General features: G+C 44.5%; 1 protein-coding gene across 1 annotated transcript in view; it reads right to left on the bottom strand.

Annotated features, from left to right (window-relative positions):
* The window catches only part of LOC311109101 (brefeldin A-inhibited guanine nucleotide-exchange protein 1-like), a 34,339-nt gene that overhangs the window by 6,620 nt on the left and 2,309 nt on the right, over positions 1-25,410 (bottom strand). Inside the window, exons 2-24 of the mRNA XM_084151906.1 lie at positions 24,605-24,965; positions 23,776-23,892; positions 23,285-23,544; positions 22,281-22,414; positions 19,393-19,627; positions 18,131-18,230; positions 17,892-18,031; positions 17,698-17,806; positions 14,792-14,993; positions 13,246-13,357; positions 12,252-12,457; positions 11,895-11,979; positions 11,263-11,428; positions 10,458-10,738; positions 9,833-9,991; positions 7,864-8,008; positions 6,998-7,088; positions 4,682-4,722; positions 4,383-4,552; positions 3,430-3,581; positions 2,106-2,278; positions 1,627-1,787; positions 54-184 (exon numbers count right to left, since the gene is read on the bottom strand). Coding sequence (XP_084008032.1) covers positions 54-184; positions 1,627-1,787; positions 2,106-2,278; positions 3,430-3,581; positions 4,383-4,552; positions 4,682-4,722; positions 6,998-7,088; positions 7,864-8,008; positions 9,833-9,991; positions 10,458-10,738; positions 11,263-11,428; positions 11,895-11,979; positions 12,252-12,457; positions 13,246-13,357; positions 14,792-14,993; positions 17,698-17,806; positions 17,892-18,031; positions 18,131-18,230; positions 19,393-19,627; positions 22,281-22,414; positions 23,285-23,544; positions 23,776-23,892; positions 24,605-24,965 — 3,731 coding nt within the window. The remainder of the gene's footprint in view (positions 1-53; positions 185-1,626; positions 1,788-2,105; positions 2,279-3,429; positions 3,582-4,382; positions 4,553-4,681; positions 4,723-6,997; positions 7,089-7,863; positions 8,009-9,832; positions 9,992-10,457; positions 10,739-11,262; positions 11,429-11,894; positions 11,980-12,251; positions 12,458-13,245; positions 13,358-14,791; positions 14,994-17,697; positions 17,807-17,891; positions 18,032-18,130; positions 18,231-19,392; positions 19,628-22,280; positions 22,415-23,284; positions 23,545-23,775; positions 23,893-24,604; positions 24,966-25,410) is intronic.

Here is a 25,410-nt window from a genome sequence, read left to right as displayed (position 1 = left end):
GTTCAGACTTAATATTCCCATCTAGGATGGCACAGGACTGAAACTCTTCTCACCTGGTCCTGACGTCCAGTTTACACCTGTTGATGATGCAGGACAGCTCAAAGAGGATGGGGAACCACCCCCTCACCCACACCCGGTCCTCTGGGGCTACATTCATGTCATCGCTGGTGTAGTCTTTGAACGCCTGCCAGAGAGAAAACAGGATCGTTTACCACCATGTCCTGATGTGTGATACACGGACAAGCGCCAACAAACTAACATTTTAACGGTCTAAGCCAGGGGTGTCAAACTCATTTTAGCTCAGGGGCCACATGGAGGAAAATCTATTCCCAAGTGGGCCGGACCGGAAAAATCATGGTATATATAACTTAAAAACAACAACTTCAGATTGTTTTCTTTGTTTTAATACGATCAACATACAACATAAAGCTGGAGCCTGAGGACAGTGTGTCCAAAATAGTACAAGCACAACATCACTATTAATCATAAAACACGTCAAGTTTATTTGAAAATTCTAAAGAAAAAGAACACACAAACACACAATGCCTCAGTGATTAACAGAACTGTTTCACAGATCACAGAACTATATCAGGGTGTCATTTCTCAGGCAGAAATGTAGATAAAAAATAATGAAATCCTGTTCCCCAAACAAGTGCAAGAACCACAGAGTCAAGAATAGGTTAAATATACAAATAAAATAAAATCAATTAAAAACAATAGCACATCAACATAAAAACATATAAACATAAAGCTGGAGCCTGAGGACAGTGTCCAAAAGCACAACATAACTATTAATCATAAAACACCTCAAGTTATTTGAAAGTTCTGAGGACAAAGAACACACAAACACACAAGACCATTTTTCTTGGAACACTCTGCACTCTGCGTCCACTTTTCTCTTTTTTGACAGAGACATATTGGGGCAATGAGGGTGCCAAAGCACATAATGTTAAAAGTAGAAGCCGTAATAAATATCGCGGGCAAAACAAAGTAGCTCATTGGCTGCACGTGCTTGACCTACTTGCTCTGCCCCAGTATAAACAGTTTGCTTGCTTAACACAATTGCTATTGCGCCATCCAGTGGACGCAATTGGAACAGCAGTTTATTTTATTGACAAATTGCAGCGCATTTTTATAAAAATTAATAAAAAAATAAATTTTTTTTTTTATTTTTTTATTTTTTTAAAATCATCTCGCGGGCCGGATTAAACCCGTTTGCGGGCCTGATCCGGCCCGCGGGCCGTACGTTTGACACCCCTGGTCTAAGCCGTATGTACGGTTCACTGGAAGCTTTCCCTGAATTTGCCCTGCTGCCCATGCGGCCACTCATCTCGCGCCACACACACACACACACACACACACCTAACCCCCTCCTCTCATCCACCCCCACACAAACAAATAGAAAGCAGGCAGTGGGGCTGGAGAGTACAGGGACGAGACCTTGAGGAAAAGCACTGGCAGTAAGCACCAGTCACAAGAAAAATATGAATGTTTGGGGACCAGTCATGGTCTAACATGAACAACTGTGGGCAGTACCATTTGATGTTCAGCGATGACTGATTTGGGTTCAGCTCTTAACTATGAGACCTGGTAATAAACCCAGTCCAGGGTGTGTTTGTAACTGACCTGGGGCCTGTCAGAGACGTATTTGGCGCAGTGTCGGATGAGGCGGATGGCCTCCATGCTGGTGTCGGGGAAGGAGGCGTTGCAGGCGAACTCAGATAGACACTTGACTGCATCCTGGAAGGAGTCTATGGTGGCTGGGAAGTGCTTCTCAAATACATTCGCTGAGAGAAGAGAAGAAAAAACTAAGTCGCTCTGGATAAGAGAGTCTGCTAAATGACTAAAATGTAAGAAGATCAGAGGAAATGGATCAAATTGAAATCTGATGACTAAAGTTAACTGATCTGTCAATCAGAATTACATTCCATGGCCCTGTCATCAAAAATACTAAACTAAACCTCAAATTGATGATTCAATATTAATCTAATACTGAAACCATCATATTGAAAATAAAATCTTAAAAGATAGAGATAATACAGATCAGATATCAAAGATCAGTTCTTAGCCCGAGGTGTGTGTGTGTGTTTGTCTCAGTAACTCACTGGAGATGTGCCCTGTGGTCTGGAATGCTAGCTCTACGATGCTCTCGTCCTGGTCCGAGGCAGCCAGGTGGAACACTGAGAAGATGTTCTTCCAGCCCGACCGGATGTTTCCCGCCTGTGAGTTGACCATCTGGGCTATACAGCGCACCACCATGTCCCTGATTGTTGGAGATCTGGAGGAGCAGGAGGAGGACATATGGGTTATACTGTATGTGAAAGAAAGTTGGTCTATGAGGAGGATCATCAATGCTACAGCCCTTTATTCAGGCAGTCTCATTCTTCCCTTTCGGATGTTGTGACATGCTGGTTTCCGACGGCGACTGTTGTCATAGCGAACAGCTGGCCAATTTTTTCAGTGCTTTGAAGAATGAGAGAGGACCAGCCTCTGCACAAAAGTACACTCACAAACATACTATACAAACACACAGGCTGAGTCTAATGAACACATAGCACCGCGGGGCATCCATGGCTTTACGTGGCTCCCTGCCATTTCCTCTGAGCTGTAACACTCTTCTCACAGTAAGCCAGTGGTTGGATTTGGGACTGGTAGTTCTCCTTCACGTCAATGAAAACAGATTGAGTCCTCCAATTTGAATCAACTGTATCTGTCAGAGCTTGCCAGAGTGCTATTCTAGTGCTCAAATCACATGATTTCCCGTTTTTGGAACACTTCACATGTGATCACATGTGTAGTGTCATGTTATCACATGTTGCTTTACATGTCACATGCTATCACATTCATTTCACGTGATCACAAACATGTTGTATTCGGAACACTTCACGTGTTCACATGTGAAATTCATGTGTTTTTTCCATAAGGGAGTACAGGGAGACTGGCTGACTGCAGCGCTAAGCGAGATAGGTGCTGAAATGTGAACCACAGAGGTACAACACAATACAGACCTTGTGAGGCCAGACTACCACAGCCAAGCGCCTAGGCAACCAGCTTGTGTGTACATATACCACCATACGTGTACCCAGGGGCCCAACTTTGGTTTTAGAAGTGGGGGGGGACATAATTATAAATAAATAAATGTATCCAGTCGGATAAACACTCCAAACAGCCTACCCGACCGCTCGGAGGCGGCCACATGGTCCTAAAGCACACCGTTGGCTGGTTTTATATCACATTACAACTGATAAAACTGGGGAGGAGAAAAATGCAATATCCCCCCTTCCCCAGTGAATGTTGCGCCCCTGCACGTACCTAAGCAAGCAAGCACAACCACAAGCACATTCATGCAATTATGCTTAACACACGTACACACAAACACACTCACAGGATTCAAATCAGGAATAAAGTTTAAGGCAACATCCTCTTTACCTGTTCTTTTTCATGATGTGCTCGAAAGGCCTCAGAAAGTCCTTCTGGAATCTGAAGTTTGCCAGCTCTCCCTTCTCTAGAAACTTCATGGACAGCTGCCGGAGAGAATCCAAAGCAAAGATAGCCACGTCCTCATTGGGGTTGCATCCAACCTGAACAGATAGACAGAGAGAAGTTTAATATCTCTACCCCACTCACTAACATTGAACATCCTCTGTAACATTTACAATCTCCGCCCATCTCTAATATTTCCCTTATGAAAAAAGATTGCAGTTAGAGTGCAGTATAACTGCAGTATGCTGCAAATACTGATGCCAAAATAACACTGTTTTATTTACTGCAATTACTGCGTCCAAAATACCATAGTTGACTGCAGTTACAGCACTTTTACTGCAGTTTCAAAACTGCAATCTTTTTTTGTAAGGGTAATAGCCTATTTTAACACTTCTGTCCTCCCTGATAAGCTAGACCCCACTCAAAAACATGCCCTGCTAAATAAGACATGCTCCACTCGAGAAACGGAGCAGAAATCAGTGAAATACTAAAGCCTTTAGATTTGATTTTTTAAGCCAGGTGTTCCTGAGGGCAATGTTACAAAGACTGATTAACACCTGATTAAGGTGTGTGGACTCTCAAGCCCAGTGGCCCAACCCTGGCCCTCCAGTACCCCCAACTGTACACATTTTCATTGTAGCCCTGGACAAGCACACCTCATTCAACTCATTTAGGGCTTGATGATCAGTTGACAAGTTGAATCAGGTGTGCTTGTCCGGGGATACAATAAAAATGTGTTCTGTTAGGGGGTTCTGGAGGACTGGAGTTGGGAAACACTGCTCTAGCCAACAACAACATGAATTGATCAATTAATGCAGAGAAAAGAAAAACAGCAGACCCTGACAACCAGAGTTGTGTACCCCTGCTTTAAGCAGTGAAATAAATCCCATGATGTCCACCTTGTTGAAGTGGTCTCCAATGACCTCCCAGATCCTGGACCACTGCAGTCTGATACGTCCCATGTTGTAGTAGGAGATCTCCACTATCTTCTGCAAGCTGAACATGCGGGGGTGTGTGGGCGAGGCCAGCTCATCCATAGACACAGCACACAACCAGCGCACAAAGTCCACTGAGAACACAGAGAAACCAGCGTTAGTCAACGATCGGGACCACCATGGCACAATGCCAATACATCCTCATCGGATAAGGATGTAATCAGATACTGTCATTGAATTCAGTTCCGATTTAGAACACTCACCAATTGCATTACCATCCAGTCTGGTAGAACCTGTGAATATTCTGCAAGAACAGAATCAAATCAAATCAAATTGTATTTGCCGCATGCGCCGAATACAACAAGTGTAGACATCACTGTGAAATGCTTACTTACAGCCCTTAACCAACAATGCATTTCTTTTTTTTATAAAAAAGTAAAATAAAACAACAACAAAAAAGTGGAGAAAAAAAGAGCTGAAGTTAAATAAAATAACAGTAGGGAGGCTATATACAGGGGGGTACCGGTGCAGAGTCAATGTGCGGGGGCACCGGCTAGTTGAGGTAGTTGAGGTAATATGTACATGTGGGTAGAGTTAAAGTGACTATGCATAAATAATTAACAGAGTAGCAGCAGCGTAAAAAGATGGGGTGGGGGTGGTGGGGCAGTGCAAATAGTCTGGGTAGCCATGATTAGCTGTTCAGGAGTCTTATGGCTTGGGGGTAGAAGCTGTTGAGAAGCATTTTGGACCTAGACTTGGCGCTCCGGTACCGCTTGCCGTGCGGTAGCAGAGAGAACAGTCTATGACTAGGGTGCCTGGAGTCTTTGACAATTTTCAGGTCCTTCCTCTGACAACGCCTGACATAGAAGTCCTGGATGGCAGGAAGCTTGGCCCCAGTGATGTACTGGGCCGTATGCACTACCCTCTGTAGTGCCTTGAGGTCGGAGGCCGAGCAGTTGCCATACCAGGCGGTGATGCAACCAGTCAGGATGCTCTCGATGGTGCAGCTGTAGAACTTTTTGAGGATCTGAGGACCCATGCCAAATCTTTTCAGTCTCCTGAGGGGGAATAGGCTTTGTCGTGCCCTCTTCACGACTGTCTTGGTGTGTTTGGACCATGATAGTTCGTTGGTGATGTGGACACCAAGGAACTTGAAGCTCTCAACCTGTTCCACTACAGGAAGGTGTTCCTCTTGTCCAGGTGGGAAAGGGCAGTGTGGAATGCAATAGAGATTGCATCATCTGTGGATCTGTTGGGGCGGTATGCAAATTGGAGTGGGTCTAGGGTTTATGGGATAATGGTGTTGATGTGGGATAATGGTGTTGATGTGAGCCATGACCAGCCTTTCAAAGCACTTCGTGGCTACAGACATCAGTGCTACGGGTCGGTAGTCATTTAGGCAGGTTATCTTAGTGTCCTTGGGCACGGGGACTATGGTGGTCTGCTTGAAACATGTTGGTATTACAGACTCAGTCAGGGACATGTTGAAAATGTCAGTGAAGATACTTGCCAGTTGGTCAGCACATGCTCGGAGTACACGTCCTGGTAATCCGTCTGGCCCTGCAGCCTTGTGAATGTTGACCTGCTTAACAGTCTTACTCACATCAGCTACGGAGAGCGTGACCACATAGTCATCCAGAACAGCTGGTGCTCTCATGCATGCTTCAGTGTTGCTTGCCTCGAAGCGAGCATAGAAGTGGTTTAGCTCGTCTGGTAGGCTTGTGTCACTGGGCAGCTCACGGCTGTGCTTCCCTTTGTAGTCTGTAATAGTTTTCAAGCCCTGCCACATCCGACGAGCGTCAGAGCCGGTGTAGTATGATTCAATCTTAGTCCTGTATTGACTCTTTGCCTGTTTGATGGTTCGTCGGAGGGCATAGCGGGATTTCTTATAAGCGTCCGGGTTAGAGTCCCGCTCCTTGAAAGCGGCAGCTCTACCCTTTAGCTCAGCACGGATGTTGCCTGTAATCCATGGCTTCTGGATGGGGTATGTACGTACGGTCACTGTGGGGACGACGTCATCAATGCACTTATTGATGAAGCCAGTGACTGATGTGGTGTACTCCTCAATACTATCTGAAGAATCCCGGAACATGTTCCAGTCTGTGCTAGCAAAACAGTCCTGTAGCTTAGCATCTGCGTCACCACTTTTTTATTATCCGAGTCACTGGTGCTTCCTGCATTAGTTTTTGCTTATAAGCAGGAATCAGGAGGATAGAGTTATGGTCAGATTTGCCAAATGGAGGGCGAGGTAGAGCTTTGTATGTCTCTGTGTGTGGAGTAAAGGTGGTCTAGAGTTTTTTTTCCTCTGGTTGCACATTTAACATGCTGGTAGAAATTAGGTAGAACGGATTTAAGTTTCCCTGCATTAAAGTCCCCGGCCACTAGGAGTGCTGCCTCTGGATGAGCGTTTTCCTGTTTACTTATGGCCTTATACAGCTCGTTAAGTGCAATCTTAATCAATCATGTTTAAAACATTTACAGTACATTCATTCAAATGATAGAACAATAGCAGAGTTAAGACTCCAAACCAGTCAATGGTAATACAGCAGGATCTATAAGAGACCACTACAGTACACTACCTGTCCACAGCCACCACCACACTCTGGGAGCTGGTTTCTCCTATGGACTCCTGGATACTGAGGATCTGCTTCCGGTCTACTGTCCCACCTGCTGTGGACCACAGGACAGTCAGTCACATCTCCAGCATCAAGCATATTCCCAAGCATCTCCAGAGTCAAGCATGTTACCAAGCATCTCCAGAGTCAAGCATATTACCAAGCATCTCCAGAGTCAAGCATATTACCAAGCATCTCCAGAGTCAAGCATATTACCAAGCATCTCCAGAGTCAAGCATGTTACCAAGCATCTCCAGAGTCAAGCATGTTACCAAGCATCTCCAGAGTCAAGCATATTACCAAGCATCTCCAGAGTCAAGCATATTACCAAGCATCTCCAGAGTCAAGCATATTACCAAGCATCTCCAGAGTCAAGCATATTACCAAGCATGTTACCAAGCATCTCCAGAGTCAAGCATGTTACCAAGCATCTCCAGAGTCAAGCATGTTACCAAGCATCTCCAGAGTCAAGCATGTTACCAAGCATCTCCAGAGTCAAGCATGTTACCAAGCATCTCCAGAGTCAAGCATGTTACCAAGCATCTCCAGAGTCAAGCATGTTACCAAGCATCTCCAGAGTCAAGCATGTTACCAAGCATCTCCAGAGTCAAGCATGTTACCAAGCATCTCCAGAGTCAAGCATGTTACCAAGCATCTCCAGAGTCAAGCATGTTACCAAGCATCTCCAGAGTCAAGCATGTTACCAAGCATCTCCAGAGTCAAGCATGTTACCAAGCATGTTATTGAGTCAAGCACATCACCTGCTTGTTAACTACCATTTATTTCACCAGTTTATAACCAAAACATGCGTTAAAGGGATAAGCACTGACCCAGGCCCAGGTATTCGTCGTTGCTCTGCTCCTTGGTGCTGGTGATGAAGCCCTCTTTCCCCCGAACCGTCCCTGAGATGTACCTGGCCTTCACCCCCGTCCCGATCAGCTGGGCCAGCTCCAACTGACTGATACACTTCATTATCTGTACAGTTGTGGTCAAAAGTTTTGAGAATGACACAAATATTAATTTTCACAAAGTCTGCTGCCTCAGTTTTTATGATGGCAATTTGCATATACTCCAGAATGTTATGAAGAGTGATCAGATGAATTCCAATTAATTGCAAAGTCCCTCTTTGCCATGAAAATGAACTTAATCCCCAAAAAACATTTCCACTGCATTTCAGCCCTGCCACAAAAGGACCAGCTGACATCATGTCAGTGATTCTCTCGTTAACACAGGTGAGAGTGTTGACGAGGACAAGGCTGGAGATCACTCTGTCATGCTGATTGAGTTAGAATAACAGACTGGAAGCTTTAAAAGGAGGGTGGTGCTTGAAATCATTGTTCTTCCTCTGTTAACCATGATTACTTGCAAGGAAACACGTGCCGTCATCATTGCTTTGCACAAAAAGGGCTTCACAGGCAAGGATATTGCTGCTAGTAAGATTGCGCCTAAATCAACCATTTATCGGATCATCAAGAACTTCAAGGAGAGAGGTTCAATTGTTGTGAAGAAGGCTTCAGGGCGCCCAAGAAAGTCCAGCAAGCGCCAGGACCGTCTCCTAAAGTTGATTCAGCTGCGGGATCGGGGCACCACCAGTGCAGAGCTTGCTCAGGAATGGCAGCAGGCAGGTGTGAGTGCATCTGCACGCACAGTGAGGCGAAGACTTTTGGAGGATGGTGTCAAGAAGGGCAGCAAGGAAGCCATTTTTCTCCAGGAAAAAGATCAGGGACAGACTGATATTCTGCAAAAGGTACAGGGATTGGACTGATGAGGACTGGGGTAAAGTCATTTTCTCTGATGAATCCCCTTTCCAATTGTTTGGGGCATCCGGAAAAAAGCTTGTCCGGAGAAGACAAGGTGAGCGCTACCATCAGTCCTGTGTCATGCCAACAGTAAAGCATCCTGAGACCATTCATGTGTGGGGTTGCTTCTCAGCCAAGGGAGTGGGCTCACTCACAATTTTGCCTAAGAACACATCCATGAATAAAGAATGGCAACACATCCTCCGAGAGCAACTTCTCCCAACCATCCAAGAACAGTTTGGTGACAAACAATGCCTTTTCCAGCATGATGGAGCACCTTGCCATAAGGCAAAAGTGATAACTAAGTGGCTCGGGGAACAAAACATCGACATTTTGGGTCCATGGCCAGGAAACTCCCCAGACCTTAATCCCATTGAGAACTTGTAGTCAATCCTCAAGAGGCGGTGGACAAACAAAACCCCACAAATTCTGACAAACTCCAAGCATTGATTATGCAAGAATGGGCTGCCATCAGTCAGGATGTGGCCCAGAAGTTAATTGACAGCATGCCAGGGCGGATTGCAGAGGTTTTGAAAAAGAAGGGTCAACACTGCAAATATTGACTCTTTGCATAAACTTAATGTAATTGTCAATAAAAGCCTTTGACAGTTATGGAATGCTTGTAATTATACTTCAGTATACCATAGTAACATCTGACAAAAATATCTAAAAACACTGAAGCAGCAAACTTTGTGAAGACCAATGCTTGTGTCATTCTCAAAACCTTTGACCACGACTGTAGGGTGGTGGGGGACATAGGCACCCATACATTCCCTTAGTTATTCATTCATTTTCACAGATATATTTATATATCTATTCATCACTCTTAATTAGTTGACAGAGAAACATATTTATCACATAGATTCCATATCAAAATAATCAAAATGGAGACAAAATTATGCAATATAGCTTAGAACAGCAATACTGACAGTGATACTATAGCAGCTAATATGATTACTAGACTGAAAAATGAGATGAAATGTGGGCAGCGGGTTCAGACCTCGTGCCAGGAGTTGCCCAGGTAGTTTCCGTCTGTGTGGGCGACGGTGATGAGGGTCTTGATGGTGTCGATGTTCTTCTGCTTCATCTCAGTGATGCCAGAGCTGGCTGTGAGCAGGGTGAACCGCGCCAGGGCCTGCACATACGCATCCCGTTCCAGCTGTGTGTGTGTGTGTGAGAGAGAGAGAGAGAGAGACAGTACTGCATTACTCTCTCCATAAGGTTTTAGATCATGCCGAGACACACTAAGACACACACGTATAATCTAAATAGGTGTAATAACTGGGCTATGTGTAATTTTAATCATTTGAATAGGTGCTTTACAAATATTATCAGGTCCCACAGCAATGTTGTTTATATGACGTATGTGAAATGTGTTGATTTCTGTGTTGTAAAGTGACTGTATGTCCAGATCAATGGGTTTAAATGTCTGTTTGTACATAATGTCGTCATGTTTATATGTTCAGCTGCCGGGGACTGCAGATGGAAATTAGCTGTCAGCTACTCTGGGACGTATGTGCTGTGGTACATTGTCCCTGCCAAATAAACGTAATAAATACATTACAATAATGTTTGGGAAACACACCATTTGAACACATACAATGTTAGCGTGCTAGCTAGATTACCTGTATGGTAAAGATGCAGGCTATCCGGATGGCAAAGCGTATTCCCTCCAGACAGAGAAAAGCCACCTCAGTGTCATCACAGTCCTGGAGGCCCACACTGAAGGCTGCTAGGAACGGGGTCCAGGCCAGCTTGAACATGGGTCTGACATGCTCCAGGTGTGTGGCGCTGGTGAAGGGAGCCTGGACGTGGCTGACAGCCTCCATCAGGGCCTTGGCTGTCTTAGCCATCTGCTCCATCTCTACGTTATACAGCAGCCGCCTCTGCTTCTCACTGGCCACACCTGATCCAGGAACAGAGGTAAAGGCAAAACATCAACAAACAGTCTCTGCTTCTTACTGGCTACACCTGATCCAGGATCAGATTAAATGCTTCCTCCATATAGCTTTTGCCTATATTTTCAGATCAGTGCATATCATAGAGGAGACGAGAGGAAGCCACTTGCACAAACACGTGAAGATGATAAACATCACTAACTGGAAATAATACACTCAGAAACTTTCCCCATTGAACAACAGACACTATCTCAAACTTTTCCACCGATCAGTAATACAATCTAATCAAACTATATCTTAATCCCCTTTATATCTCTTTGATTGTGATAAGAATTCTATGATCTCCACAAAGATATCATATAAAATGACTCTCGTCGGTTAAATCTAAAGCTGATAACTTGAGAAAGATCCATTACACCTCAAAATAGGCATTTCATGTCTTGACGTCTGAACAAAATCATCTTTGACACGCTCAATTTCAGTCTGTAATGACATTTTGTGCTGGCAGACACAGAGGGACAGAGATACGCACTGTGCTTGTTGGATTTGAGAGTAATTTCCTTGGTCTCCTTCATAGCGATCTTCTTCCCTGCGATCTCGTCGTAGATGGCCGACAGATATTCCTCCGGTAGATCCTTGCTGTCGTTGATCCCTCTGTTCATCTTGATGTATTGCTCTTTAGTCATCTTGTTCTTCACCTTTGAAAAGTAAAATATGAGATGTATTACCATAACCATACCCTGTCTGCCTGTCTGTCTGCCTGAATGCCTGTCTGTCTGTCTCTCTGCGCCGGCCTATTTGTTTGTTTATCTGTCTGTCTGTCTTTCTGTCTGCCTGTCTGTCTGTCTGTCTGTCTGTCTGCCTGCCTGCCTGCCTGCCTGCCTGCCTGCCTGCCTGCCTGCCTGTCTGTCTGTCTGTCTGTCTGTCTGTCTGTCTGTCTGTCTGTCTGTCTGTCTGTCTGTCTGTCTGTCTGTCTGTCTGTCTGTCTGTCTACTCTGTCTGTCTGTCTACTCTGTGCCTGCCTATTTGTCTGTTTATCTGTCTGCAATAACTAGCATTGCGTTCCCTGTGTGTCTGCCATGGATACATGTCTTCTAAACGCAGCTGAGGTGATTGTTTTTGTCAGTTCATCTTCCCAGAAACTGGCTCCGGCTGCGGTCTTACCTGCGGACTATGAAGGTCTGTTGTCAACATAATGATTGAGTAGGCAAGGACGTACGCAGTGTCTGCACTCGCAAACTCGGTTTGCCTGAAGAGAGAGAGAGAGAGAGAGAGAGAGAGAGAGGAGAGAGGAAGGAGAGAAAGAGAGAGAAGAGGATAAACAGAATGGAGCTGAATAAAGCATTGATGCATTTGTGCTAGACAACACAGATATTCAGTGAATGCACTGAATTCATAATAGAGAGCAATCTGAATCCTGCCATTCAATGTCCTTGAATGTGCTTGATATCACATATGAAGTCTTCTTCTAAGTCTACGAATCCACAATGCCCAGGGTAGTCCACACCACTCCACACTCACCCCTGGTTGCATTCTAGGTATCTAGCAGCGAATTTCTCCATGAGCCTGTCGATCTTCTGAGCCTCTCCCGGGAGACGGAAGCCCTCGAGGAACGTTCTGAGAGCGTAGACAAAGTCCTTGCCTTGGAAGTCCATCTGGTCCACGTAGGCATACATGACCTCTTTATTGAAGCGATCATTGTCCCCCAGGAACTCGCCCACCTGAGTCTGAGAGGTAGGAAGTGAGAGAGAGAGAATGATAAGAGAGAGAGAGAGAGAAGGGGAAGAGATAGAGAGAATGATGTTGAGTTCAATCAATAGATATTGAGTGTTATATTTGCTTGACTATAATGCATGTGCTCTTCATTGGAAGCCAATTAACACATATTGTCCTAACAAGCATCTCCTTTCCTTCAGAGACACAGCCAACTGAGAGGAAAGGACTCTGTTCTCTCCCAGCGCTGTAAGACTAGTCTCTCTGGCTCGCTGTTTGAGGGCCTCTTGTTCCAAAGCAGATGTTATGAACGCTCTTTAATGCCGATTATCACCTCACGGAACCCCCCTCGAGGCCAGCCAATCAATCGGGAGAGTGCTTCACTCGTTAAAATACTAATTGATGTGCACTCGGTGGAGGACGCAGGAATAATCTTGGAGTGGGAGGATAATGCTGGCGGTTCAGCATTAGGAGCTAAGTGCCTTGGTGTTTCTATGTGATGGATGTGTTCTGCTCTGGGCCTGCAGCTGTGTGGAGGCCGGATGAGAGAGATAACTGTGTAAACTTAGAGTTTAATGAGCTAGAATGGGTATTTGTGTATTTACCACCCAGATCCCCTATTAGCTGTTACATTCGCAACAACCACTCTACTCTACTTAATCACAAGGCACAGGTTCAAAGGTAAAAGTTTCAGAGAGCACATAGCTGAATGAGGTAGAGTGGGTATTTGGATCCACACAAGTCAAATGAAATGCAGTTAACTGAAGTAGATTGGGTAAACAGATTTAAAAAGGTTCTTTACCGAGTCCAGCCTCTCCTCCTGGTGCAGGAACTGAGCGAGGTCCTCCGGGGTGGTTCCCAGCATGCCTTGCTCCTGGAGGTACTGGACGCCCCTCTTTGGTTTTTTGTTGAACCTGACCACGGAGCAGAGAACAGAGACAGTGCTATGCTTACTAAGGTGGAGAAGGAAGTTGCCCTCCAGAGCCATAGTGTTTCATGTATATTTTGTCCTAATTTACTAATTCATAATTGGCAATTTAATCAATGGCATTAATTGATAAATTAAGTGCCAGGGAGAAATTAAAACTGTGACAACAAACAGGACAACTTCCCTCACTAGAAGGAGTTGTGCACCCCTGGGTGTGAATATATTCAGCTGTCTATACAGGATAAGGTGAATATATTCAGCTGTGTATACAAGATAAAGTGAATATATTCACCTGTGTATACAGGATAAGGTGAATATATTCAGTGGTCTATACAGGATAAGGTGAATATATTCAGCTGTCTATACAGGATAAGGTGAATATATTCAGCAGTCTATACAGGATAAGGTGAATATATTCAGCTGTCTATACAGGATAAGGTGAATATATTCAGCTGTCTATACAGGATAAGGTGAATATATTCAGCTGTGTATACAGGATAAGGTGAATATATTCAGCTGTGTATACAGGATAAGGTGAATATATTCAGCTGTCTATACAGGATAAGGTGAATATATTCAGCTGTCTGTACAGGATAAGGTGAATATATTCAGCTGTCTGTACAGGATAAGGTGAATATATTAAGCTGTCCATACAGGATAAGGTGAATATATTAAGCTGTCTATACAGGATAAGGTGAATATATTAAGCTGTCCATACAGGATAGGGTGAAAATATTCAGGTGTCTATAGAGGATAAGGTGAATATATTCAGCTGTCTATACAGAATAAGGTGAAGAGCATGGCGCTTGCAACGCCAGGGTTGTGGGTTCGATTCCCACGGGGGGTCAGTATGAAAATGTATGCACTCACTAACTGTAAGTCGCTCTGGATAAGAGTGTCTGCTAAATAACTAAAATGTAAATGTAAATGTATATTAAGCTGTCCATACAGGATAAGGTGAATATATTCAGCTGTCTATACAGGACAAGGTGAATATATTCAGCTGTGTATACAAGATAAGGTGAATATTTTCAGCTGTGTATACAAGATAAGGTGAATATATTCAGCTGTCTGTACAGGTTAAGGTGAATATATTAAGCTGTCCATACAGGATAAGGTGAATATATTCAGCTGTGTATACAGGATAAGGTGAATATATTCAGCTGTATATACAGGATAAGGTGAATATATTCAGCTGTCTATACAGGACAAGGTGAATATATTCAGCTGTGTATACAAGATAAGGTGAATATTTTCAGCTGTGTATACAAGATAAGGTGAATATATTCAGCTGTCTGTACAGGTTAAGGTGAATATATTAAGCTGTCTATACAGGATAAGGTGAATATATTCAGCTGTGTATACAGGATAAGGTGAATATATTCAGGTATACAGTATAAGCTGCACTAGTCTGGCTTACAGGTCGATGCCCTGCTCGATGATCTCCTTCTGTTGTTTGAGAACCTCAAACTGCTCAGGGTTGTCTGTCCCTGACATCTGTGTGCTGTAGCTCCCGATGCCCGACGAGGCCGTGGAGTCCAGGGAGTTGATGCTTCCGTAGCGGTTGATGGTCTCTGGGGCCTTCGTCTCATTGGTCTCCTGCTCCGAGGGTTTCTCCTGACCTGGGGATGGAGAAGAACATTGAACAATCAATGGTCTGAGAGAGATGAGCAAAAACTGTAGTTGGTGTTAGGACTCCAACGCAAACAGCAATCCAGCACAGCCAGGCAAGGCAACACTGAACGTTTTCAATCGAAACATATATCTAATCTTGTTTTTAGCCAGTAGGGGTGTTCAGCCTAGAGTTTCTAGATCCAGGTCTCTGGGGACTTCAGTAATAGTGGGAGGGAGTCTGCACTGCTGAGAGAAAGACAACATGATGAACCTGAGGCCTTGTCTGGTGGTATATTGTCTGCTGTGTACACACACACGTAGAATCTTAATTTGAGCCAGTTTGCTACAGCAGGAAAATAATCATGCAGCAACAGGAAATGGGAATTAATTTGTGGATTAAAATTAAGTCTGAAAGTGGAAATTACAAACTTCAGAAGCCTTTTAAAACCTCAAATACACTACAAGTTTGACATTTCCTGCAAAGTTCTCCTGCAACAGGGTGGTCAATTTAAGAGCCTACATCTGTACACACACACACACACACACACACACACACACACACACACACACACACACACACACACACACACACACACACACACACATTACAGACAATAAAAAAGGTCAGTTATCTAATAAACCAGGTAGGCTGCAGATAAGGCAGTGTGCAGTAACTGTAACATGGAGGTAGTGTTGTGTGTAGCCTGAGGGGACAGGACAGAGTAGGCAGGTCTGATGCTACTGTTCTGTGGGTGAATCAGGTCCATGGTGGTTGTCTGGCTGTAAGAGACATTGGACGTTGGTAAGGGATCTTATTACCCATCGGAAACTCTCTAAAACATTCAGGACACCAGGGTAATGTGAGCTGGCAGTGTGCTTCCTCCACTCAACAGCTTCATAGAGCAGAGCACAGGGTAGAGGGAGGAGGGTGGCACAGCCAGGATAGAGGGAGGAGGGTGGCACAGCCAGGGTAGCAAAGCTCTCTTTAACGTTTACTAGTTCTAATCACAACGTACAGTATAACCAACTGTAGCTTTTTCAAATATTGTACACAGAGCTGGCTTTAAAAACTCAAAATCTATCCAGAATCTACAGCATTCGAAGGCAAGTAACATGAGATTATGCAAATAAAAGGTAGATAAGGCGTGTAAATAACACACAGTACTACTCACAGCCACCGTAGCCCCCTCCACCCTCTAATCTACCAAACACTCAACATCTTTCTACCATTACCTGCTCTTCCTGTGAAGTCAGCCAACCAGAGAACAAAGAGGGAAAGACCGTAATTAAGAGAAAGTGGAGAGTGGAGAGGTATTATCTATGTAATTATGTAAAAACATGTTTTCAGAAACACAATGCATTAGCTGAGCTACAGTATCTACATGGAAAATTGCATAATTAGGATGCACTTTCACTGACTCAGAAAAACATCCTTTGTTTGAAGTAACCTAAAAGCGTAGGAGACTAGTCACAGCAGCCAATACCGAGTCATACTGTCTACTTCAGCATGGTCACTAAATGAGTTGGCTGTACTTTGGCATGGTGACTAACCCTAGCCCCTGTAGCAGTAGCGCTGTTTATGGGTTCAGCTGCCTTCCGTGCCTTGGTAGAATTAGCTCTCTGAGTGCCAGAAGGTAGCCTGAGGCTAGCCTTGTGGATCCTCTCTAGGGGGATATGTAGGGATATCTGGCACTCCTCTCAGAGCCTCTACTTCCCTGCCTCCTTCCCTGCCTTCGTTAAAGCCCTCTTTCCCTCCCTTTGTTAAAGCCCTCTTTCCCTCCCTTCGTTAGAGCCCTCCTTTCCTACTTGGTTAAAGGATCTAAAAGGAATGATTCCCCTCAGCTCATTCTGAAGCAAGCCAAGGGTCTTATCCAGGAGCACTGACAGAGGGTCTTGTCCGTCTGTCGCACCAGGGCGTTTCATCATCAACCGGTTCAGGGTATTGAGTTAGCCTGCCCTGCCCTGGTGTATTAGCCTGCCCTTATTATATTAGCCTTTCAGTGCTGCTGAGGGAGAGCATGTCCTGTCAGGGTCTGACTGGGCTAGCCACACTGATGGATGCTAGCCATCGCTCTCTTTCTCAGGGTCTGTGCTAGCCGTAATGATGAACGCTAGCCTTCTCTCTCAGGGTACAGTATTGAATTAACCTTCCCTCTCAGGGTCTGTACAATCTGTAGGCTACTGTTGAATGCTAATCGTTAGTCTTCTGTCTCAGGGAATATGCTATAGCTGTATTGATGAATACCACTCTTCCATCTAACCCCAGTTAACCCCAGTGATGAACGGCAGCCTCAGGCAGGTTTGACTGATAGTAAAGCCTTGGCATAGCTTGGCCGTCTCCCCTATGCTCATAGTTTTACCATTCTACAGGAAAAGGTAGATATGCACAATATGCCCCCATGCATCTGCCACTATAAATATGGTAAATACACACTCTAGGGTTCCACCATTGCTAATATGGAGAACTGAAGCTGTAGGATGTGGGATGCCAGAGAGATGTAAGTGGAATATATCAAATACACTCCATGTACTGGAGTGCTGGACTCCAACTGTGCATCTAAACCCTTTCATCATTCTGGTAACCACAAAGGAGCAGGCAGAACGGTGTACTTGAAGAATGGCTAAACCATTTTCCTCAGGATCTAAATCAAACCCAGTGGTACACCAGTCCCCATCAGCCTCAGGGTAACTGTAGTTTGGTCAGTCTCTTACCAAGGCTGGTCTGGGAGTTGGGGTTGACATACTGGTCCTTACTCCACTCTACCATACACTTCAGGATGGACACCAGACACTCCAGGCCTTTCTTCCTCAGGGTCAACTCCTGGTGGGAACAGAGAAATGTTACATCAACTTTAGAGCAAATAAACAAAGAAATACACTTTTGTATAGTCATTGGTCAGTCTTACCTGGAGTGGTGTTGTGCCGAGCTCGTGGCCTGCCCGGCCCTGTGCAATCTTTGAGAGGTCATTCACCAGCCTCTCAAAGATATTAGCAGCATTCAAGTCACAATCATAATTCACATAGATATCCACCACACCCTGGGCATCTGAGGGAGGAGAGATGAGGGACAGTTGGTACTTGACTTGTAATTGACGTTGATGCGCTGTACCGCAGATAACATTTCAAATTGACACCACACACTCGCCTGCACATATTCTGGTGAGGGTCTGTATGACCATCCATTTATGGTCGTAGGAGCTTGTGGATGTCTCCAGAATGTACAGGAAAATCTCCTTGAAGAACACCTGCGCAGCGAAACAAACCGTGACAGTTAAAGTTGAGGCAAACAAAGAGGTTGAGATGAGAAAAGCTTAATGAATCTTCATAAACAGAATGACCCACTGTAACAAAGCCATAAACACATACATCTCACTGCAGGCTGACCGCTCAACTATGAAATCAGAACATCTCAACCAACATCTGTCTCCAGAAAATACTATTATTTCCTTCATGGCCACAAACAGTCACGGGCAGATTAAGTCATCAACTTCAGCCTGAGGAAATATTACAACCAGACCACTGTGGAAGTGGACTACAAATCAGAAGCAACAGCTAACAGGTAATACTGAAACTCAATCACACTGAGACAGAACTACATTACTGTGCCCTGTGATAAACGTAATCTCCCATGAATCACCTGTGTCAGGTGCCTGCTGTATTGAGAGATGAGAGGTTTACAACATTGGGAGAGGGAACAGGAGCGATTGGCATATGGGGATAGGACAGCTATTCAGCGACAGAACAGACCAGTGTCTCGACCTGCATGTTGATTGGTTTTCAAGTAGGACAAGAAAGGAGGAATATGAGGAGGAATATTATATTTACATTTTAGTCATTTAGCAGACGCTCTTATCCAAAGCGACTCACAGTTAGTGAGTGCATACATACTGGCCCCCCGTGGGAAACGAACCCACAACCCTGGCGTTGCAAGCGCCATGCTCTACCAACTGAGCTACACAGGGGAATATGAGGTGGAATATGAGGAGGAATATGAGGAGGAATATGAGGTGGAATATGAGGAGGAATATGAGGAGGAATATGAGGAGGAATATGAGGTTTACGTGACTTTGGGGAGGAAAGGAAATACTATTTGGACTAATAGCTGGTCAGAGAGACTAATAGCTGGTCAGAGAGACTAATAGCTGGTCAGAGAGACTAATAGCTGGTCAGAGAGACTAATAGCTGGTCAGAGAGACTAATAGCTGGTCAGAGAGACTAATAGCTGGTCAGAGAGACTAATAGCTGGTCAGAGAGACTAATAGCTGGTCAGAGAGACTAATAGCTGGTCAGAGAGACTAATAGCTGGTCAGGTAGCTCGGTTTGCACAGTCCACTTTCTGGAACAAAAAAACAAAATCAGCAGCTTAATCTTTTGCGAAAGAGGAACAACCAAAATGTAGGTAGCTACCTCGATCTGCATCTTGAGGTGGGTTTTGAAGTGGGAGAGGAGGGTGAGGAAGATGGAGAGCGAGAGCTCGAAGACCTTTGGGATGGAGGAGACACCGTTTTTGGACAGTGCCACACACAGGTACTGCTTGATGGCATTGATGAACATCTCATTGGTCTTGAAGATGGGCCCAGCGTTCTGCAGGATGGATAGGAGCAGCTGGAGGGATAACACTTTGGAGCGCAGTTCGTGGGACCTGGCAGGAGACAGAAAGAGGCATTGATTCAGACTTCTAACATTCAAGTGCAACAGGACTAAGTATTCTTTATATGTTCAGTAGCCAATCTCGAACATTGCAGATAGAAATGCCATGAATAGAGCCCACATGACTCCTTATTCTACATGTCAGAGATGCATGTTTGTTCCAGCATATTTATATCTGAACGTTCCAAAACGTTGTGCCTGCTGAACGTTACCTTGATTTATACCATATGCCATCAATCAGCTTAATATGCACATAAAGTGTCTCCTGATAATGTATTCATTATGGGGGGAGGAAGACAGAGATCAGGGGTGGACTGGGACCAAAAATGGCCCAGGCATTTCTAACACACCGGCCCATTTTCTTCCTTGAGCCCCCTACACCGGCCCATTTTTCCCCTTGAGGATTCCATTACTAGCCAGATAATTATCATTTTGTGCAACAACAAAAAAACTAGTTATACAGGCCCATTAGGCCGAAATGCCAGATGGCCAGCCCTCCCCTGACAGAGATGCATCAATAACAGGTACACTGTGAGACACCATCTGATTCATAAGTTATTAGCACCACTTCCTGGTTGACCCACAACTGACTGAGGATACTAATGGTTTGGTGGCAGTCAGGGGATCTGGGGATGTCCACCTAATGTCCTTCTCTATACTAAGAGCCTGACCTAGCTAGATGTGCTAGAGCTCCTTTTCTTTTTCCAATAATATTTTAAAGAATAGATCTGCACATTTCATACAAACACCATATGTTACAGTGTAGAGAGGGCATATTTCCTTAATAGATCATTATAGTTATATAATTATATTGTCCATTTCCCCCTTCAATTAGTCCAACCCGTATTTCTGAACAGCTGTATGATGGAGAAGTAGGAACCCAAAATATGTATTTTGTTGTCGTCTTATTTGCAGTGACTGGCTTCCTATCTGTAAATGTTCCCCAGCCCTCCTCCACAGACAGACATATTAATGTAGCATACAGAAATACAGTGCATTCGGAAAGTATTCAGACCCCTTGATTTTTTCCACATTGTTACGTTACAGCCTTATTCTAAAATGTATTAAATAAATAAAAATCCTCATCAATCTACACACAATACCCCGTAATGACAAAGCGAAAACAGGTTTTTAGAAATGTTTTCAAATGTATTAAAAATAGAAAAAAAAATTACCTTATTTACAGCCTTATTCTAACATTTCTAAGAACCTGTTTTTGCTTTGTCACTATGGGGTGTTGTGTGTAGATTGATGAAGAAAAAAAACCAATTTAATCCATTGTAGAATAAGGCTGTAACGTAACAAAATGTGGAAAAAGTCAAGGGGTCTGAATACTTTCCGAATGCACTGTATCTCCTGATTCTCTCAGGCACATGCAGCGCAGGGGAAACCTTACACAACTTTATCATTTCAGCTTGGCCCGGAGAAGGTAGGCAGGGTACATTTTCAGTACAATAACAAATCAACAATTTGAACCATAGAAAATCAAATGGAACAAAACATACCTGAGCCATGAACAACAAGACAAATTACAGAGGGCATGTTTTGAATGTTTGAAATGTATTTATATATGCAAAACATAAATCATATGTGTGTGTGTGGTGTTCATAGTCAGTGGGTTGAACTGAGCATGCCATGAAAATGAAACCATTTGACTGTTGAGGATTGTCCATGTGTGCTTCCTTAAAGCTAATTTAGGTAACAAAAAAACAAGCTAATACACCAAACTTGAATTCTTTATTAACGAATTACAACAGCAGGATTCAATACTGATTTAGCCTTTGTAATCCCTAAAAATACTTGTTCAAAGCATCTGTTGTAAGTTATACAGCTGATATCCAGATAAAGCAGGTTTCCTGTGTGTCGTCCGGGTATCACCAGGGCCAGTCATGGAGTAAATCTCTCTGTTGGTGAAAAGGCTTTCTGTCTTACAGACACTGCACACAGCCCTTCCTCTGGTGGCACCGCCTTCCTCCCTGTCACCCCTGACAAAGGCCTGTGATAAACAGGGTTCCATTCCACCATTGTCTAGAAGACGGAACATCTCTCTTGTGTTCTTAGAATCCTGACAACACTACAGGAACACTGGGCCAGAACTCTCACTAGCCAATGCGGATAGAGTGTTAGGCCACATGGGCCATTGGGAGAATGATGGAGACGGGAGACAGCCAGTCAGAATTGAGTTACCATACAGAAACCAGATTGAGGAAATCCTGTTATGTAAAAACTGCTATCAGATCCAGCAAATCAGATGCCTCTTTGGCTGTAACGGGCTGGAAAATGCATACAGAAGAACACCAAAATGTAATCTCCCTCGTATTGGATCAAGGCAAAATCTAATTAGATATTTTTTCCCTTGTCATTTCCTGTTCCATACAGGGAGAAAAAACAGGGAGCACAGGAAGTGATCCAGAACCAATAATCAGCTGAGTGATGCTTCATCCAAACACACACGCCAACCAACTATCACAACACTCCCCACTAATAACTAGGCTACCCTCCACAAGACATGATTCGACTAAGGAACACACTCCATAAATAAACCTGTAATAGCCTACTTACTAGGGTAATATAGCTACTGTTCCTCTATTCAATTCTCTAAAACAAAGCCATAATAAGTGTCCCGATACAAGAACTCAACTTACTTTGGGTCTGGGGGACCATCTGACAGAGGCTTCATGGACAGCTTGCAGAGAGATCTAAACACTAGGAAGGCATCCTTCTGGAGAATATGGGAGAACTTAGCACCTGGTACTGGGCCTGTGGTCGCCCCCGACTCCTAACGCAGAAACACAAACAGATGGTCTATATCAAAAACCTTTCATCGAAAGTCCATTATCAAGAGTCAATTATCCTCTAAAATGATTTCCCCACTTGACAAAAAGAGTGTGAAATAAATTATTCCTATTAATGTATCTGTTCAACCTGTAATTGTACACTCTTAGAAAAAGGGTTCCAAAAGGGTTCTTCGGCTGACCCCATAGGAGAACCCTTTTTGGTTCCAGATAGAACCCTTTTTGGTTCCAGGTAGAACCCTTTTGAGTTCCATGTAGAACCCTCTGTGGAAAGAGTTCTACAATGAACCCAAAAGGGTTCTACCTGGAAACAAAAGGGTTCTACCTGGAACCAAAAACTGTTCTTCAAAGGGTTCTCCTATGGGGACAGCCGAAGAACCCTTTTAGGTTCTAGATAGCCACATTTTTCAAAGAGTGTAGATAATTACAGTGCTCAACCTTAGCTATAATAACCTGAGGAACTGAGAGGAGATAATCTATGAATCATGTAGGAATCAACCCCAGCAGACTAGAAGACAGACACTCTGATTCAGAGGGGTTGGGTTAAATGCGGAAGACACACTTCAGTTGAATGCATTCAGTTGGTCAACTGACGAGGTATCCGCCTTTATCTTTTCCTTTATGACTGCAGTAGCAGAGGGATTGAATAGCCCTCACCTCTTTAATTCCTCATGTTACCAAATACTTCCATTTTCCTTTTTACAAACGGATAAACATATATAAAAGTTATCGGACTGGGTATTTAAACCGTTGTATTTTTCTGTTGAAACAGAAACAGACACCCAGGCTAGCACAAACCCACTTTGTAGAGCGAAGTGTGTTGCCATGGTTACAGTCAGGTCAATCCCTCTCACCTGTGTATCATTGGAGCAGACAGACAGCCTGTCGTCGGGCAGCGACGGGGTGAAGCTGGCAGAGATGGGAGTGCCGGGGATTCCGTTGGCATGGACGTTCTCGCTGTCGCTGCCCAGCGCCCCCTCATCTTCTGCCACCTCTGTGACCTCCGTTACCTTGGTGATGATCTCAGCGGGTTCCGTGATCTCTGTGGGCTGCTCAGTCTCGCCAGCGGGCTCCTTGGCATCTGAACACAGATGGGCAGGGTTCAGGCAGTGCCCTTTGGAGTGGTTTAGTATGCAAAGGGTCAAAATAGCACTGAGACACACAACTCTCTCTCTTTCTAGTTAGGGCAAACAAGTAAACACACAGTAACACCTAAACTATCTCCAGACTTAAGCAAATTCTCATTCTAAAATTATTTTGTATCAGAATTCCATGTACCGGTAAAACTCCATTGTTGACTTAACTGACCGCAGACACAAATCTGATTTCAGATCCATAGAGTTACCTCCAACGATGGTGTTGACGACTTCCTGTAGGATGCTCTGGACGATCTCCTGGGCTTTCTCCTCATAGTTAGGCTCCTCCTCCTCTACTGCTGTCTCTTGGTCACGCTGAGCGGCACCTTGAACACAACACAAGTAAAACTTTGTCAAAATCCATTTAAAAGAACCTCAATACACTTTAAATGTTAAGATGGGAAACAGTAAAGAAAGTGTTTTCTCTGAGTGAGGCTGAGCATTAGCCTTTGATACTGTAACTGTCAATGTTGACAAGATAAACAGTAGTCACTGGTAACAGCTATCACATCTTCACTGAATAAATTGTGCATGTGTGTGTGTGTGTGTGTGTGTTCGTGTTGAAAGCATTGAGTAATTTGCTAACAAAATGATTATTGAATATTTGGATGCATCTCTTCTCACTCTTGGTGCCAACCTCTCAATCTCTTTTCAATCCCTTCTCTCATTCAGTCACTAATGAAAGCACTTATGGGCTGTCAGAAATGGTTTTCTGTAAACTAGTGCATTACTGCCTAAAGAGAAAGCCATCTCATCAAATGCTTATTTAACACAGACAAAATATTTTGTCCCAGAGTTCTACCAATATTGAGTACACAAACATGTCCAGGTTGAGGCTTTGTTACTGTCTAAAGCACCACAGATACTAGTCTAGCACTATACCCCTGGAAATGTCTATCCTCAAACATACTGCAAGGTATTGAGCGACAGTGAAAGTCTGTCTGTATGACCTTGAACATGAGTGCCTATATTTGTTAGTCTGAGTGTGTGTGACACAGTGTGTCCCTGTCTGTCTGCTCGCTCTAAGGTGAGACTCACTCTGTGCTGCGGCTGCCTCTGTCTGATGGTTCTCTGTTGTGCTGAACTCAGAGCCGTTATCTGGGTCCGGGCTCTCATACACCATCCCCTGCTCCTCCTCCGTGGCCCCCTGGCCCTTCTGGGGATCCCCGGGCCCAGCTGTTCTGCCCTGAGGGGCCAGGATTGGGGTAGGAGTGGTGGGGGTGGAGGTGGGTGTGGGTGTAGAGGGGGTGGTGGGGCCGTTGGCCTCCCGAGGAACGCCCTTGGCTGGGGGGTAGGTGTGCTGCTGGAGCTGGGGTGAGTCCGGTTCCTGTTCCTGTTGCTGGGTGACTGGGGAGTGCTGCCGGGGCCTCTCCCTCTCCATCTGCTTGGCCTCCTGGAGCTAGGGAGGGGTTAGAGGGGAGGAGGGGGACAGACGGGCAGGCACAGACACACATCCAAAGAGCCAGACCCAGTCCAACCCAGTGTAGCCACATACAACCAAACACACACAGACAAAGCCAAATGCACACACACACACACACGCATGCGCACACACACACGCACGCACAAATACACACACACACAGAAATGTGTTAACACAATGTACACAAACTCATTATATCAATTCCCTCTCAAAGATTCCCTAAGGGGTTTCCACCCCAATGCCAAGCCGCAACACTTCCCGATGTCAGATCAGGAAGCAACACACGGCAGCTTTGGAATCACAGCTTTCCAGGCAGAGAGAGCAGAACACAGATTCTGCATAGCTCTTTTAACATCAGGACTGTCTAAAATGTGTTTATGAATGACATGCTGTCAAAACAAGTATGAGGCAGAGCATCTCA

This window comes from Coregonus lavaretus (genome assembly GCF_964263955.1).
Source record: "Coregonus lavaretus genome assembly, chromosome: 34".
NCBI lineage: Eukaryota > Metazoa > Chordata > Actinopteri > Salmoniformes > Salmonidae > Coregonus > Coregonus lavaretus.
Note: the sequence above shows the minus strand (reverse complement) of the source record. Positions and strands in the feature narration are given on the sequence as shown.